The sequence below is a fragment of the Herpailurus yagouaroundi genome, unplaced genomic scaffold (genome assembly GCF_014898765.1).
Source record: "Herpailurus yagouaroundi ecotype Mexico unplaced genomic scaffold, PumYag 205, whole genome shotgun sequence".
NCBI classification, from domain to species: Eukaryota; Metazoa; Chordata; class Mammalia; order Carnivora; family Felidae; genus Herpailurus; species Herpailurus yagouaroundi.
The window spans coordinates 11,385,928-11,402,861 of NW_024412436.1; the positions used below are offsets into that span (position 1 = coordinate 11,385,928).

Below are 16,934 nucleotides of genomic sequence, written 5' to 3' on the forward strand. Positions count from 1 at the left end.
AGACTTCCTATGCTTTTCTAATAGCACCTAAAATGACTTCTTTCTAGGACCTAGGATAAAACTTTCTGTGTTAGAGATGTATTGGGGTGTAAATAATGGATACATATTATCATTTACTACAAACAGTAAAGAAAACATTCTGCTTTTTTGACAAAATGGACATTAAGTTTTTGCTTGTAAAAACATTGATTTTTATCCAGTTATCCCCCCAGATATTCAAGGAGGAGATTCAACGTACACTGCTATGCTTTTACGAGAACTTTCTAGCCTTCATGTTGAGATGTGGAACATTAAAGTCACCAACGAGTAAACAAAACAATTAGCAGATGACATTTTCAACCACTTTTTTTGTATTTATTATTGTGCTTCTCTACAACTAATGATTCTTGTGGTTTGCACATGGTATGCCTGCTTATTTACCTACATAAACACAGCCTAGCATTCCCAGAGGGGAGGCCCACAAACAGTGCGGCACATGTGACCTCCACCAGGCATTCGATATGGGTATGAGCCATCTTTGCCTGCACCCCTTAGGATGCTCTTATGTGGGCGTCACATTCTTCTAAGAGGAGGATCAAGTCTTCAATCAGGCTGTGCTCTCTGCCGTGTGTCACTCTCATAATGTCAAAAGCCTATTGGAAAAAGAAAGAAGACAGATTATGTTAGAGTAGACAGTTAGTTAGGTTTCAACAGGATGCCTGGAGACCCACAAAACGGGAGTCATGGCCAGCTCTTGGGGGCAGCGGTTAGAGACCTGTCGGCACCACTCCAAAACAAAGCCACAGGAAGCCGGATCTAACCAGATAGGCCCAAGACAAAGAAGGCTGAAACGCTGACTAAGGGAGAAAAGGCATGAAATCCTGCTCCCAAGAAATCCCCTCCTCAAGTAAAAAGTATTCCACCCTCTAGTTAACAACGGTCAATAAAGATGGAGATCCAAACTCCGGGGCACGCAGCTCTCTCTTGAGCTCACTTGCACTCACATCTTGACAGCAAACACTCCCTTTAACAAACTTTCCTACTTGCACCTCTCAACCACTGTGTCTGGTATATCCTTGAATTCTTTCTTGTGATGAGACCCATAGCCTTTGGCAACACTGTGCGGATGGGCCAGGTGGAGGCCTCAGGGCTCGGTGTCTCCCCAGTCCGCCCGATAGCATCTCGATCCAAAAGTAGGTGGGCCCCTGCCTGCTCATCTCTTTCCCACGATACTTGGGCGTGGAGAACCCGTGGTCTGCAGCGTGAGCAGTACTGTGATTCTCCAAGCCACGCAGTAAGGGGCAGGGTGAATTTTACATGTGTCTGTAGACGGCACACTCCCAATGAGTAGTGCCAGGTGTGGTGTCCAACAATGATCTTCAGGGCTTGTTAGTGCAGGGGGTTGTGGGTGGTTAGGTTTAAGAATAAAAACTAAAAATAATTAAGTGGTATTAAAGATGAGATTCTATGCTGCCATCACCTTAAAATTTCAGTTTTGCATGCTGCATTCAGTTTTCATCTATATGCACTGGGCTTATGATGGACACATATTTTTGTATTCTTTTCATGTCATATTACAGTGTCAGCATTTGGACAATCGCTTCCTTCACTCCCCATGTTCAATTCAGCCTCCATAATATTTCTGAAATCTGGGTGGGCTTGTGACCACTTCAGTGAGAACAGTATAAGGCATGCTATTGACTTCCAGGGCTAGGTTAAAGAGGCCGTGCAGCCTCTGCCTCGTTCACCAGTGTGTTTGCTCCTGGGGCCGTGAGTCGCCATGCTGTGAGGAGGCCCACGGAGAGGCCACGTGTACGTGCTCTGGTAGACGGTCCTCGCCGAACCCCTCTTTCAGGTCCTCCGGGCCTAGACACCAGAAATTGGCATAAAGAAGTGTTCAGGGGTGCCTGGCAGGCTCAGCTGGAAGAGCATGCAACTCTTGGTCTCAGGGTCGTGAGTTTGAGCCCCAGGTTGGGTGAAAGCATCCAGGTGACTCCAGCCGCTAGCCAGAAGACATCCAGGTTCCCGTCTTCCTTGCTGAAACCCCAGACGTTGAAGGAAAAGGGCCAGCTGCTCCCGTTGTCATCTGTTTGAATTCCTGACCTACAGAATCTGTGATCATGGTAAAGTTGTGGTTGGAACTTTGGAATAGTTTTGGAATATTTGCTCAGCTTTGGAATGGTTTGTTACAGAGCAATGATATTTGTGCAGTAAATAAATTAGAAACCCTGTCCTCGTGCACCACCCGGTAGGGGGCTGGCAGGAAAGGGGAGGGGGGCACAGGTCCATTGTACTGAATGTGGACGTGTCTTCACACAGGCTCTCAGCCTTGGTTGGAAAGTATGATCAACCAGGGAGCCTCACAAGAGACCCTAACGCCCAGACCCCACACACAGGATTAACCAAAACCTGGCCTCTGGGGGGGAGGGGGAGGCTGGGGCTTCAGGGGATTCTGATGTGCCCTTGGGGTTGAGAATGACATACAGTGCGCTCTTAACAAACACTAGCAGCGTTTTATTATTCAATGTTAGTTTATAGCCAGCATCATTACCATTTTAATGGTTGTGTGCAATTAATTCTATCATGTTTACAGACCATCAGTCACTAAGCTACTCTTGGAAATTCAGATCACTTTCAATTTTTGACAAAAAAATGATATGATACAGATCTTCCAACTCAGGGCACTTTTTGCCTTTGCTGAATATTTGCTTAAGATCAATTCCTAGGGATTCCCGGGTAGGAAGACCTTTGCAGCTAGAGACAAAAACCGGAAGCAAAGGGGTCGCATCCTCAGACCCCCTCGTTCTGTGGGGGCGGAAACCTACACCCGGAGAAGCAAAGCGGCCAGGCCCGGAAATGCTTTCAGCCTGTGCTCCTGGCTTCTCATTCCGGCCTCTTTAAAAATGTCCCCTGCACAGTAATAAAGGAAAACAGGCAGGCAGAGGGGTCTGAATGTAGCTGCTGGGAGAGAGAGGAAAGAGACAGCAAGAGGAGGACCCGCCAGCTTGGGCTCTGGTCTCCAGCCTGAAGGAGAGCAGTGCTCATCATGGAGTCCAGACACGACCCTGCCGACAGGCAGTCCCGTCACCCGGTGACATCCCAGCTGGGAAACCCAGAAGGTTCTGATTAACTGGAGTGGGTCTGGCCTTGGGTGGGAGGGTGGTGGAGGCAGCCCCACCTTGCCGGCAGCCGAGCTCTGTGAGATCCCTCCGGCTGGAGGATCAAAAGCAAATGTTTGAAACCATTCTGGGAACAAAGGTGTCCCGTTTCACCCCCCTCCCCGCCCCTCCCCCCCCCCCCCCCACTGGGGCTCCTCTCTGGGTCCTCAGTCAGTCTAGACACCTTAAGGTCTGCGGTGGAAAGCGGCCTGAAAGCAGGACTGCAATGGGAGATCACAGAGATGCTTCGAGTCTTTGACGGGAAAGCGTCTTACTTGAAAGCTCGGGGATGTTCTCATCCCTTCTACTTGGCAGAGGAAGGTGACTGGGCCAGAAGCACTGCCTGAACACGTCTCTGCTTAAAGGGAGACGACCCTCTGCCCTGCCCCACTAACGTGCGGTCCAGAGAAAGGCCAGGCCTAACCTGGGACGGCTCACCTCCTTCCTGGCGCCTCACGGAGGCCCTCTGCCGGACGAGGCCCTGGCCTTCCTGCCCAGGAGGATGCCCCGATGGGCTGTGCGTCAGCCAGAGACAACTCTGGCTAAATGACAAATGTCACCTTCGTATTCCTCTGACAAGGTGAGGTCGACGTGCATGTCTTCACACACTGTGGGCTGCAACCTTCCCTCCTTTCTGCCTTTCCTCCAGCCATCATTTGCACTTTCTTCCCCCTTCCAGCTTTAGAAAGAAGGTCTGTTCCTCAGGAGCCGAGGTTAATTGTGGCCGATCCAGAGTCTTCCTGTTCATGAGAGGGACAGACCTGCTTAGGACACGTGCCCAAGCGCCAGTAGGAGGCTTGCAGCCGTCCTGGAATCACAGAGCCCCAGGAAGGAAGGGGAAGCTGCCTGGCTTTCCCCAGACTTCACTGCCACACCTCCGTGCCTGCTTCCTTATGGAAGGGCCGTGAGGACCCTCCGGGCCAGTCACGTCGTGGCCTGACTCGCGGGTGCAGGGTGGGCGCCAGCTCTCAGGACGCGAGCGGATGTTCACTCCATGGCTGCATCGTGCAGCCTCCACCTGAAGCCAGTCTTCATGACCGAGGTGGGGACCAGAGGATCCCCTGTACCCAGACATGGCTTCTGAGACATCTAGAGGGATCTCCCAGTCAAGATGCTCTTGGTGAACGCAGCAAGGGAAGCAAAGGCAGGGGCAGGGGGCAACCCCCGGACATTATGTACAAGATTTGAGACACTAAGATTAGAAGATTTTGTCCACGGGGGGCTGGAAGCAGAGAGCGAACGGGTATAGCTGGGGCACCGGACCGACTGGGAGATACTGAAAGAGCGTCTGCATCATTTGTCTAGAAGGTGAAACTGAGTAGAAGTACAATAAACAAGTAGGCGTTACAATTATGAGGGACGGCTGGAGTGGAAGAGAACCAGAGAGAAAGGAAAGAAAGAAATAGCATTCAGTATGTGCAAAGTATGTCAGAGCCCGCCCTCTGCATTTGTGTGAAGGACCGGTCACTCTGGGTGGACAGGGAGTGAGTGGGGACTCAGACCTGGTGATAGAAGAGATCTGGTCCTCGTCTTGGGCGTCAGCTCTCATTGACGTAAGACAGGAGCGCCGTGTGGCTGTGGGCCCAGATCTCTACGGGGGCCACAAACCTTCAGCCCAGTGGGTGAGTGGGGCTTTGCCCTCCCAAATAAAGTTACAGTAAATCCCTGACAGACCGGAGCAGCCGTTTCCTGTAGCTCTGCGTGTCCCCTCAGCCCCTCCCACACATGCGCACATCAGACAGAAAGGACAATTTTAGTTTAATTTCCTGCAGCAGTATATAAAACAGATTAAGGAAATATAAAATTGGAGCCGGCTTGTGCTGGGAAAAGCTTATCTCTTTCCATTAAATTTTATTTTTATAATAGTAGCATTTAAAAAGAGCCTGCACATCATCTTCCACAGAGGACTCGTTTGGAGCCTCCAAGGGGGGCTGCTGGGCCATGTATGGACTCTAAATGTCACACGAGAAATGGCAGCACTGATTGTCTGCCACAGGACATGCGTGGTTCATTCAGGAATAAAGGCAGGGGCCCAGGACTGATTTAAATCTCATCACGTCTTTTTTTTTTTTTTTTTTTGAGTAATTTTAAAATTGTGGTCTTATATTAAATAGGTTGAATCAAATTATGATTTAAAGTTGCAAACAATAGCTTTCTTATTAATTTTTAATACAAATATATTAAGCTTATCAAGGATCTCATATACTCTCTCCCAGGAGCCTGAGGGAATCCAATAAATGACTTCCCCAAGCATGATTTAAATATGGATTTAAAATCAGAGGGAGGGGCTCCTGGGTGGCTCAATGGGTTAAGCGTCCGGCTCTTGACTTTGGCTCAGGTCGTGATCTCCCTGTTTATGAGCTTGAGCCCCACATCCTGCTTGGGATTCTCCCTCCCTCCTTCCCTCTCTGTCAGGATAAGTAAACGAAAAAAAACAGAGGGAAAAGAAATGTGTGCCTGATAAGCAGCTCTGGAATCCCATCGCATCACACCCAGCGTACAGGACGTGTGTATGTAGGTTTCTCTCTAGCAAGTCAGTGGTTCTTACGAGATTCACAAATAACGTGAGCAAAGAGGTTAGCAGGTTAAGGAACAGGAGCAAGAGAACCGCGAGCTCCGAATCAGCCACGCCGGGGCTTACATTCGGGGTGTAGGCGGGAGTGGGAGGTGCATTCAGTTTTCTCTGGCTGTGCCTGAATAGCTCATAGCTGTGTGGGGTAGACAGGGGGGTCCGGGGCTCCTGGCCTGTGCTAAAGGGATCCTCAAAACGTAAGATGCTTCAACAGAATGAAAGGAGAAGGGAAACAAACAATATGGTGTAACGTAAAAAATTTACATCTAAATAACAAATGATTACTGAGGGGGAAGAAGTCTGTTTTCTTCCAGCCTGCTTGCAGCTAACAGGGCACTAACAAGGCGGTTAGTCTAGCCCAGGGTAGGGGGATCAGCAGCTCGGAGAGCGAGCTTACGGGACAGAAACAGGCTCACTGAAGGACAGCCCAGCCGAGGGCGACCGCAGGGGAGCTCCGAGAAGTCAAGTTAGATGCTAACAAAATCCTTCCAAGGAGTAAGTGGAAGGGAATGGAAACAGATTAGAGACAGGAGAAAGCAGGAGAGCAGCACCGCGAGGGGACCCCCAGGACTCTCCTGCGGCAGCAGTCACAAGGATTTCAGCAGAGCCCGGTGATGAAAGCCTAAACCAGATCTGTGTTGCGCTAAGGGGATCCCTTTCCTGGAGGAGGCTGGTCTAATGGAATCTGTAGCAAATTTCTGTTTCTGAAGCGGCACTCATTTCTGCTCCAGAGTCGGCCTTTGAAACCCAAAAGGGTTTCAAGCCCTTTCGTCCTATTGTTTCCAGAGTCTCTGAGAAAGAATATGGAGGGGTGCTAGCCTAAAGAGAACATCAGCTTCGGAAGGCAGAGAGCTTCCCTTTCCCCTCTCTGGGTTCCCTGAGCCAGGAGAAAACTCAGGAAAGGAGGCTTTCTGCAGGATGAAACTGGCCCGCTCCTGTTCCTGGACCCCCAGGTCCTATGAGCTGGCGAAGAAATGGACATGTGGCCTGTGTGATCCGGTACTTTGTAATACGGAGACATGGATAGATAGGTAATTTGATAGAGAGCTAATATCCTAGCTTCTCACAGAGATTCTAAAACCCTCTGGAATTTCCCAAGTGCTGAAAGCAATAAAGGGGTCTCGTGTTAACAAGGTGACTTTCAGAAAGCGCCTAAGGATGGGGGCTGGTTGCCAGGAGAACCACGCGCGTGACTGACCTTTAGGAGAAGGGAGAGGCTGGAGGCTGAATCACTTGCCAACAGCCAGCGATTTAATCAATCATACCTAGGTAATGAAGTCTCTGTAAAAACCGCTATAAAGGATGGGGTTTGAAGAGCTTCCGCATTGGAGATTTGGGGAGAGTGGTGAGCTCTGAGAGCACGGAAGCTCTGGGCCGTTTCCCCAGACCCTGCCCTATGCCTCTCTTCTGTCCGGTTTATCCTGATTTATAGCATTCTACAATACACTGGCAAGCAAACTGTTCCTCTGAGTTCCGTGAGCCACCCTAGCAGATCAGTTGAACCTAAGGAGCGGGGGTCCTTGGAGTCTCCAGTGTGTATAGCTGGTCAGTCAGAAGCTCAGGTGACAACCTGGCGTGCCCTCAGCATCCGCAGTAGAGGGTGGCCCTGTGGGGCTGAGCCCCTAACCTGTGGGATCCGGTGTGGTCTCTGGGTAGATGGTGTCAGAATTGAACTGAACTTAGGACACTCAGCTCGTGTGGGAAAACCCTTGCCACACACTGGAACTGGGTGATCAGACCCTCACTCTGCCAGCAGGTGGTCAGGAAAGGTCCAGACAAGATCTGGTCCACTAGCCATAGACACACTACATATGCACACTAGCCAAAGGGACAGGACCAGGGTGGGACTTTTAAAGATCTCAGTTCATTAAAAAAAAATCTATTCACTCAAGTACGTGTTGAACAGAACTTGCTGTGACTGGGGCACGTGTGTCTATGTTAGGCAGCACCAGGAGATACACAAGGTAAAGTCGGGGCCCCTTGTGGAATCCTACGCAACTTGGGGAAACAGAACATGTCCCTGTGGAATGCTGGGGAGCAGTTACATGACATAATTGTCAGCAATGGAAACGCCGTATTATCCCAAGCTACAAACATCAGTGCTGAAGGGACGGCAGGAATAGCGGCGGGAACGATCGGCACGAGGGTTCCTATAACCATAAGCATCCTTGATCGTCTCAAAATACTTGGGACTTGGCAGAACAGTCTCACATACTACCTCATTGACTTCTCAGAACCACTCTGTGGCGTAGGTATTATCCCCGTTTTAAAACTAAGAAAGCTAGATTCGGAGCGATTAAGAGACTCGCGTCAAGGCATGGGGCTGCCACGTGAACCTCCTCCCTCGAAAGCTGAGCGCTCTCGACCAGGCTACACTGCCAGGCACACGTCTGTCTGCATTCTGGTTGACGATAAAACCTGGTGAGACACTCAGTGACTTCCAGAGCCAAACGGGAAGTCTGGGGTCAGGCCATGGTGTAACGCAGGCCTCGGGGCAGACTTGCTGATCCTGCTCCGAGAATCTCCTTCATAGCTCTCAGGGTCCTTGCAGGGGTTCACCTTTGGTACCAGGGGAAGGAGATGCGAAATAAGACCGTTAACAGAGGAAGCTTCTGGAGGTGAGGTTAACATCGCGAGAACGTGAGGAAGGCAGTATGGAACGGGGGCCTGAGGGATACAGAAGGGCAGAAAGCGTGAGATGGGTGGGGATGGCCACAGCAGCCACCCAGCCCATGTGACCCCAGAAATCGACATGTAAATGTCTGCTTGGGCTCCTGTGTCTGCAGCCGAGGGTATCAGAGGTCCCCTTCCAGAGTTCTGCACACACAGGCAACATCAAGCCTCACTCGATGAATAAAGAGCTCCGAACCGCCCCCGGGGCTGGCATCGGGGGCTCGCAGATCAGAAGGGGTTTCTGCGCACGGGGTCTTACTAGAGAGTCCCATCTATTTCACTGGGCCAGTGTAGGAGAAAAGAGAGCCTTGGACTCCAGCCTGGACTTAGTGACCTGTTTGTTTACACGTTTGCCCCCTCCCCTAAATTGGAAGGACAATGCTGGGCCTTACTCAGATTCATACAAGAATTCCATCAATCTCCTAGTTGAAGAACCTAGAGCGGGCTCCACGTCAGTATGACTCTAGACAGGCTCCTGCATGCCTCCGTGCCAGGACTCCTTTGTTTCTCTTCTTTTTCTTTCTTTTTAAATATTTATTTTTGGAAGAGTGTAAGTGGGGAGGGGCAGAGGATTGGAACTGGGCTCTGCACTGACAGGCTGACGGCACAGAGCCCAAGGTGGGGCTTGAACTCATGAACCCAACTGCGAGATCATGACCTGAGCTGATGTCAGACGCTCAATGGACTGTTCGGAAGCCATGGTTTGGGGGAGAGGAGCTCTCTGCTGGGGTGGAAAGGCCAGGACCAGAGAGCCAGCGGCACAGGAGCCTCATCAAGAGGGTGAAAATAAACCTCACCCTTTCCTGTCTTCCAACACAGACCCAGTTCTCCCATGTACTTTCTCGGCACTTACTGCCACCATCGTGCTGACCTCTCTCCCTCCACCCCCCCTTCTCCCACAGGGAATCCCTCCTAAGTTCCAAGTACCTTGTCTGCCCCTGAACTTGTTACAGAGGTAACTGCAAAGACCTCATGGTCACCTGGGCATCAGGTATTCTGTTTACAGGATACCTCATTTTAGTGCTTTACTGTGCCTCTCGGGTGCCATGGTGGTGTTTTTTTAACTGAGGGTCTGTGGCCATGCTGTGAAGCAAGTCTGTGGGGTGCCCGTCTTCCGAGAGCATTTGCTCACTTCCTGCCTCCGTGTCACATTTTGGTAATTCTCACAGTATTTCAACTTTTCCATTATTATTGCATTTGGTATGTGATCTGTGATCAGACATCTTTGATGTCACCATTGTGTAATTGGTTTGGGGCCCCACAAAGCATGCCCATATAAGACACATATAATAAATATGTATATAATAAATATTGTGTGCTCTGCTCCACCAACTGGCTGCCCCCACCCCAGCCTCCCTGTTCCCTGAGACAGGGAATTAGGCCATATTATATTGAATATACTGATTAATAGTCCTACAGTGGCCTCTGTGTGTTTAGGTGAAAGGAAGAGTTATACATCTCTCACCTTAAAAGCTAGAAATGGTGAAGCTGAGTGAGGAAGGCACGTCGAAGCTGATAGAAAGCCAGGCCTCGTGCACCAAGCAGCGAGCCAAGCTGTGGATGCAAAGGGAAAGTTCTTGAAGGAAATTACAACTGCTACTCCAGGGAACACACGACTGACAAGACAGCGAAACAGCCGTACCGCCGATGTGGACGAAGCGTCCGTGGTCCGGACGGAAGAGCCAACAGCCACGACATTCCCTTAAGCCACAGCCTGACCCAGAGCAGGGTCCTGGCTCCCATCAAGTCTGTGAAGGCTCAGAGAGGGGAGGAAGCCGCAGAAGAGAAGTCTGAGCTGGCAGAGGCTGGTCATGAGGTTTAAAGGAAGAAGCCGTCTCCGTAAAAGTACAGGGTGAGGAAGCAAGTCCGATGGAGAAGCTGCAGCAAGTTCTCCAGAAGGTCTAGCTGAGAGAATTGATGAGGGGGCTACACTCAACCACAGATCTCAGTGTAGACAAAACAGCCTCGCATTGGAAGACGCCATCTAGGACTTTCATGGCTGGAGAGGAGTCCGTGCCTGGCTTCAAAGCCTGAAAGGACAGGCTGACTCTCTTGTGAGGGGCTAATGCAGCTGGGTGACTTGAAATTCTGACCTACTACTTAGAAAAAAGATTCCTTTCAAAACATGACTGCTCATTGACAATGTACCTGGGCACCCAAGAGCGCTGATGGAGACGGACAATGAGATTAGTGCTGTTTCATGTCTGTTAACACGACATCAATTCTGTAGCCCAAGGATCAAATAGTGAATTTCCTTTCAAGTCTTATTACGGAAGAAATACATTTCATTAGGCTACAGCTGCCACAGATAGTGATTCTTCTGATGGATCTGGGCAGAGCAAATCAAACACCTTCTGGAAAGGATCCACCTTTCTATTTCATCTATTCTAGATGCCACTAGGAACATTTGTGATCTGTGGGAAGAAATCAAAGTACCAGCATTCACAGGGGTTTGGAAGAAGTTGGTTCCAGCCCTCAAGATGCCCCTTCAAGACGTCAGGGGAGGGAGTCCCTGCAGCTGTGGTGGAAACAGCAAGGGAACCGGGGTCAGAAGTGGGGGCTGCAGACGGGACCGAAGGCCTGCCATCTCCTCGTCAAACCTGATCGGATGCGCACATGGTTTCTGGAGGTGGAAGGTCCTCCCGGTGAAGACGCTGGGAAGACTGTTGAAATGACAGCGGAGGATTCGGAACAGGACATCAGCTGAGCCGATAAGGCAGCGGCAGGGTCTGAGGCAGGACTCCAGTCCCGAAAGAAGTTCCACCAGGGGTCAGATGCGATCAGGCTGCGTCGCGTGTTCCAGAGAATTCGCTCATGAAAGCAAGAGTCCAGCGATGAGGCGAACTTGTCTTATTTTCAGAAACTGCCCCAACCCCAACCTTCAGCCCCACCACCCTGACCAGTCAGCAGCCGCCAAGAGGGAGGCAGGACCCTCCAGCAACAAGATCACGACTCACTGGAAGCTCAGATGGTTAGCAGTTTTTAGCAATAAGTATTTTTTAATTAAGGTATGTGTATATATTTAGACATAATGCTGTTGTATTCCTCATACACTATAGTATCATGTAAACATAACTTTTATATACACTGGGTAACAGGCCACTGGACCCTCTTTATTGCAATATTGGCTTTACTGTGGCGGTTTGGAAGCAGGCCCGCGGTGTGTCCGAGATGTGCCTGTACCGTGGGGTGAACACTCTGCTGGCAGGGTCGGCATGTGGAGAGGAGCACATGGGGAAAACCAGGTTGCAGCTGGGCCAGCCCAGGGAGTGGTCGGGGGGAGAGGGGGTGGGGGGGGCAGCATTTGAGGCACAGGAAAAGACCTAAGTGTGACCGGTTCAAGGTGTCCTGGGCAACCCCGGGTGGCCCAGTGAACGCTGGCCGTATGGAGAGGCAGGGGCGGCTGGAGGGGGTGCAGGCTGCAAAGGTGTACTGCAGACAGGTGGTCCAGAGGCCAACCTGACAGGGGCTTACGGACAGTGTCCTGTGGGGATTGGGTGGGGAGGCGTGGAGAAGGGTGGGGCCCGAGTGCAGGGGTCCTCTGAAGGCCAGTTTGCACCAGTTGGCAAAAGCCGACCGTTAAACCGTCCTGATTTCTGGGGGCTGATTTTCCGTGGGGAGTCTGAATCAGCCACGGTAGGCACATTTCTACACGAAAAGGGGCGAGCAGCACAAATCACGTGTTTTCGGAGCCGGCTGTCAAACACGTACGGGCACGTGCCTACGTGCACTCGGCAAGTGGCCCAGCGCGCCGCACCACCAGGCCTCCCTCTCCGCGTGCACACTCACCAGCCTCAGGTTCTTCATGGCCTGCGGGAACATGCCCTGGTGAAGCTGCAGCTTGCCGACCTTCATGACCTGCACGCCTCTGACCGGGTGGCTTCCTGGGAAGAAGATCCTGGAAGAAAGAGAAGGGCACACGGCGTGAGTAGCTCTCACCTTTGCAGCCAGCATGCCATCAGGAGCCCAGGAGAGGACGGCCGACCCTGGCTGGACACACTGGGGCCACCGAGAAAGTCAGCTGTGCGGGCAGGTGGAGGATGCGGGGCTGGGGGAACAGACTCCCGGGATGACGGGGCTGGAATGTCGAAGAGACACAAGGTGGCACCTGCGCGTTTCCAGCCGGGCAGGGGTGGGGGGTGGAGAGACCAGGTGCGGTCTCACAGTCCACCTCTCAGGACGCTGCAGCACCTGGAACGTTGGAGCAGAAGATGGCCGCTTGGTTCAAGCTGAGTCAACAAATCAACGGACGTTCACGGCTCCCCACAGAGATGCTCCCGCGCCCTCCTTCTCCTTGCAAAGCCCTTGGAATCCCAGTTGTAAGGTTCATCATGGCCCATCTCTCGTGTGGGACCTGTGTATGTATCACCTCACTGGATGACAGAGCCGGATCGCGGGGCCCCATCTGCGTTTGCCACAACGTCCTGCCAGACGACCTCCAAACGCACTGACCTCTTCGCCGCATAAAAGAAGAGGGTGTGTGGCAGGCTAAAGAATGGAACCTCAGGGCTACGTTCCGGACCTCGTACTAGGTCAGTATGATTCAACAGTTTGTTGTATCAATAAAACGTGCTCACCATTTCTGCACGCCGCACCCCCCCCCCCCATATCCTCTATCCTTAGAGTCTACTGAACCCCTGCTGTATGTACAGGCCTGTTCCTGGAGATGGGGGCTGTACAGGTCTGAGCTGTTCCACCAAGGCCCAATAATCCCACCAGACCAAGACTCCTACCACAGTTACAAAATATCACAGGAGAGGGCGAGGTTTAGTGCCAGGATGAGGCCTACCTTAGTACATGGCAATGCTCAGCTCAAGGTGGCTGAACTGAATTGAGAGAATAATACGGTAGTTATGAAGAGAGACTGGTGGATGACGGTTGGTTGGACCAGGAAGGTTTCCCAGAGGAAGGAGACAGGATGTAAACCGGCTCCCAAGGATTTGGGCAAGCTTGGCTGGGTCCGGAGAAAGGAGGCACATTCTGACCCTTAGCAGAAGCGAGGGCTCACTCCCAATGCTGCTCGTCCAGAGACCATGGATTCTGCCCTGAGGGCCATGACTCACATAGGGCTTTCCCTGTGCCAAGCACTATGTAACCACTTTTTGCTTGTGAACTCATGGAACCCACGTTTAAGCTCTACTGTGTAACAGAGATGAGCTACATTTACCAGGAGACACAGATACTCTCTGATAGGTGTGCACATGTCTACAAACCATCCCTCCTCCCTGAACCTCAACTCTTCCCCACATTAAATGACACACAAACTCCTCTCATTCATGCTCTTAAAAAAGCATAAAGCAGTACCTGAGAGAGAGGTATTTAAATCAACAAAAGGCCAGCCATGCTTCATTTAAAGAACCGCGAAGGGAGGGAAGGAGAAAAACAGAGGAGACACCTGGGTCTTGGATTTTTCTTTACCTCTTGAGGACGCCCGGACATCAACCACTTCACCTCTCACCCCCTACAAAAGGAACATCAGTATCTACTTGTGTGGAAAAGATTTTAAGATCCCCAGACAAAAGGCTTATGCACAGGACACCATTATCAGAAGGCGACTGCCCTGGACACTTTCCTCAAAAACACACCTGGACTTGGGATTTTATTTTATTGCTGTGAATGTGGACTAATTAAATTCAGAAGCCAAAAAGTAATTTTAGACTAAAAATCATTCCACTAAGTGGATGTCTGTCATGTCTGTTAGGAGAAGGAAAGAAATCTTTGGTTCCGTGATGGTAGGGAAAGTGGTCTGTAATTACGCCACGACAGGTACCTGCTCTGGTTGCTTAAAGGTATTAAAGAACAAAGCAAAGTTTCATCTGGAGAAGATGGGGAGAACGGGACTATGAGGGGACTTTCACGTGGCAGTGTGGGGGCCAAAGCAGGAGTCGGAGAGGGAAGGAACGGGGTGCCCGTGAGATGCCACGTTCTGTGCCACATCCAAGGGCAGTCCCTGCCCTGGTGGGGACACTGGCCAGTTGCAGAAATAAGGCCAATGAAGTCATGACACAGGAGTACGAGAGCTGCCTTGGCACAGACACGGGATTCCAGAAGCGGCGGGGCCCTCGGTGACCAGGGTGCGGCGTGAGCTGGTCCAGACGGGAAGGGGTGACAGGCTCCCGGGACAGGCACACGGGGCATGGGGAGACACGGGCAGCCCGGGAGATGCCAAATACAAAGGGCCAGTGAGCGCACCGGTCCGGCCAGGCTGTGCAGAGACAGAAACGCAAAGCCAGGAAGTTCGGCCTTCAGCTTGTCGCCAGCTGGGCACGACCCAGCGGGGCCAGGAGGATTTCACCAGGACGGAAAACAAAACCGGACGAGAGACACTAGAGGCAGCCGGACCTGAGGTGGGACCACGTGAGGGGGACAGAAAAGAAAGCTCTGGCACGGCTGGCGCAGCAGGGCTTGGGGGCTCGCCGGGTGGGCAGGGCTGCGGCAGACCGCGACACAAAAGAAATGCCGTGGCGGAAACACAAAGTGTATACACGGTAACAAAATCCACAGGCATTCTACTTGTCCGGCCTTAGGAATGCCCTCTTCCGAAGTACACGCTAGCGATCACACGCTCCAGGATGCTGGGCCCAGAACGGAAATATCGCCTTTGGGGTTTCCGTGGCAAGTGGGTGCATAGGCAGGAACGTGTTTAAACGAGCAGACAACCGCGGCAGCATGCGAACCAGCTTCACTCACACCCACGAGCACCAAGGTTTTGCTGCCATATTTTGCGCAGAGGCCGAGAGTCAGGAAACTGAAAGGTCTCGAGTTAAAAGGCTGCAGAGAAGACCTGGGGGCAGGACCTGCGTTCCTGGTCTCGCCGAGGTTTTCCTACGTGATGTGATTACCAACTACGCTGTTCCACGACAGGTAGCAGTTCTGGTGTTGAAACCAGAAGAAAAGATTTCCTGCTCAGGATGATTTTTTTTTTTGTTTTAGAACGGATGCAAAAGACATTACCGGATTTAAAAGAAGAGCTTAATTATATTTCAGAGTAATCAGATAGCTCTAGTGTATGATTTTTGGCTGATAAATGTGGAATGGTGGTGGAATAAGAAAAATCATTAGTTTGCAACTCCTGGTAAAATAACTGATGCAGGAAAAACGTATCGCTAGATGAAACCAGGAGGACAAGGAAGGATGGAGAATTTTACAATGGATGGATGACACTGTCACCGTCAGAACCCACTGATCAACGTCAGCATCATTAAAGTGTAAAAACCAGACACTGCATGCTATCTGATGCCATGCAACAGGAATCATTCTGCACTACCTACAAAAGCATCCTTGCCAAAACCAACCAACCCACCAACCAACCAGCCCCAAATTTCATCAAGCCCCTACAGTTAGATTCCATTTCACAGGAAAAACAAGTGATAGAGGATCAAATAAAAGCAACCAGCTACATCTGAGATACGGGAAATTCTATAGGACCTCGACCCAGAATTGCAGCAGGTCTATGGCATGAAAAGAAAAAGATGGCAGGGAAGGAGAACACTCTAGATTAAAAGATACTCAAGAGATACAACAACCAAATGTAATATATAGACCTTGTGCATCTGAACTCAAACAAAATTACTATTTAAAAAACCGTCTCTGGGGCTCCTAGGTGGCTTAGTAGGTTAAGCGTCTGACTCTTGATTTCGGTCATGGTCTCAGGGTTCGTGAGTTCAAGCTCCACGTTGGGCTCCACACTGATAGTACAGAGTCCACTTGGGATTTTCTCTCTCTCTCTCTCTCTCTCTCTCTCTCTGCCCCTCTTCCCCACTCTCCCTCTCAAAATAAGTAAAAAAAAAAAAAAAAAAAAAAAAAAAATTTGGAAAATCTAGGAAATCTGAACATGAAATGACACTGTAAGAAATGGCATGTAAGAAAATGTCCATGTTTTTCCAAGATGCAAACTAAAGTATGAGTGGATGATGTGATATAATGTCCAAGATTTTATTTAAATTTCTTCAGCAGAATGTCTCCTTTCAGCAATGGTGGATGAGCTCATTTCAGACCAAAGTCCTTGCTAAAAACAAGAAAAGTTAGACAAAAATTACAAAAAAAAAAAAAATTGCTTGAAGGTATCACCTACTGAGGCAGGGGGATCTGGAAGAGTAAAATGGCAAAAAGAACAGAGGCTCAAGAAGGTGATCCTTGTATTTGTTGCTACTTTGCCCTCCACTGCAAAACAAGCTCCACAGCCGAGCAGAGGTTCAGGCAGTCTCAGGGATATAGACACACAGAAATCGGGGCTCAGGGTGCAACAATCTAAGAATACTGCTAAGCCAGAAACAGGCCAGCCCTCACAAAGACTGAACCAGTTTGAACCCTGATTGGATTAAGGTGATCTGTTCTTACAGACTTCCAGAAGCAAAAGTGAATTCCCTTTGAAGTAAGATGTCATCCTGAACCTAAAATAGTCCCCCCAATTTTTTTTGACAATGTCCTGCAGTCAGTAAAATTATAACCAGGCATACAAAAAGAGAAGAGCCATCTGAAAACCAAGAGAAAAAAAAAACACTGACAATGAAACACAGACCTATAGGTACTCAAATATTTAGGTTCTCATA

General features: G+C 50.3%; 1 protein-coding gene across 4 annotated transcripts in view; it reads right to left on the reverse strand.

Moving 5' to 3' along the window:
* Positions 1-319: 319 nt before the first annotated feature.
* SMYD3 (SET and MYND domain containing 3) overlaps positions 320-16,934 on the reverse strand; it is a 689,995-nt gene continuing 673,380 nt past the window's right edge. For all 4 annotated transcript variants that reach the window (XM_040451870.1, XM_040451871.1, XM_040451869.1 and 1 more), the window contains 2 exons: positions 12,172-12,280; positions 320-632 (listed from right to left, as the gene is read on the reverse strand). In XM_040451870.1, the coding sequence (XP_040307804.1) occupies positions 531-632; positions 12,172-12,280 (211 nt within the window). In that variant the 3' untranslated portion in view covers positions 320-530. The remainder of the gene's footprint in view (positions 633-12,171; positions 12,281-16,934) is intronic.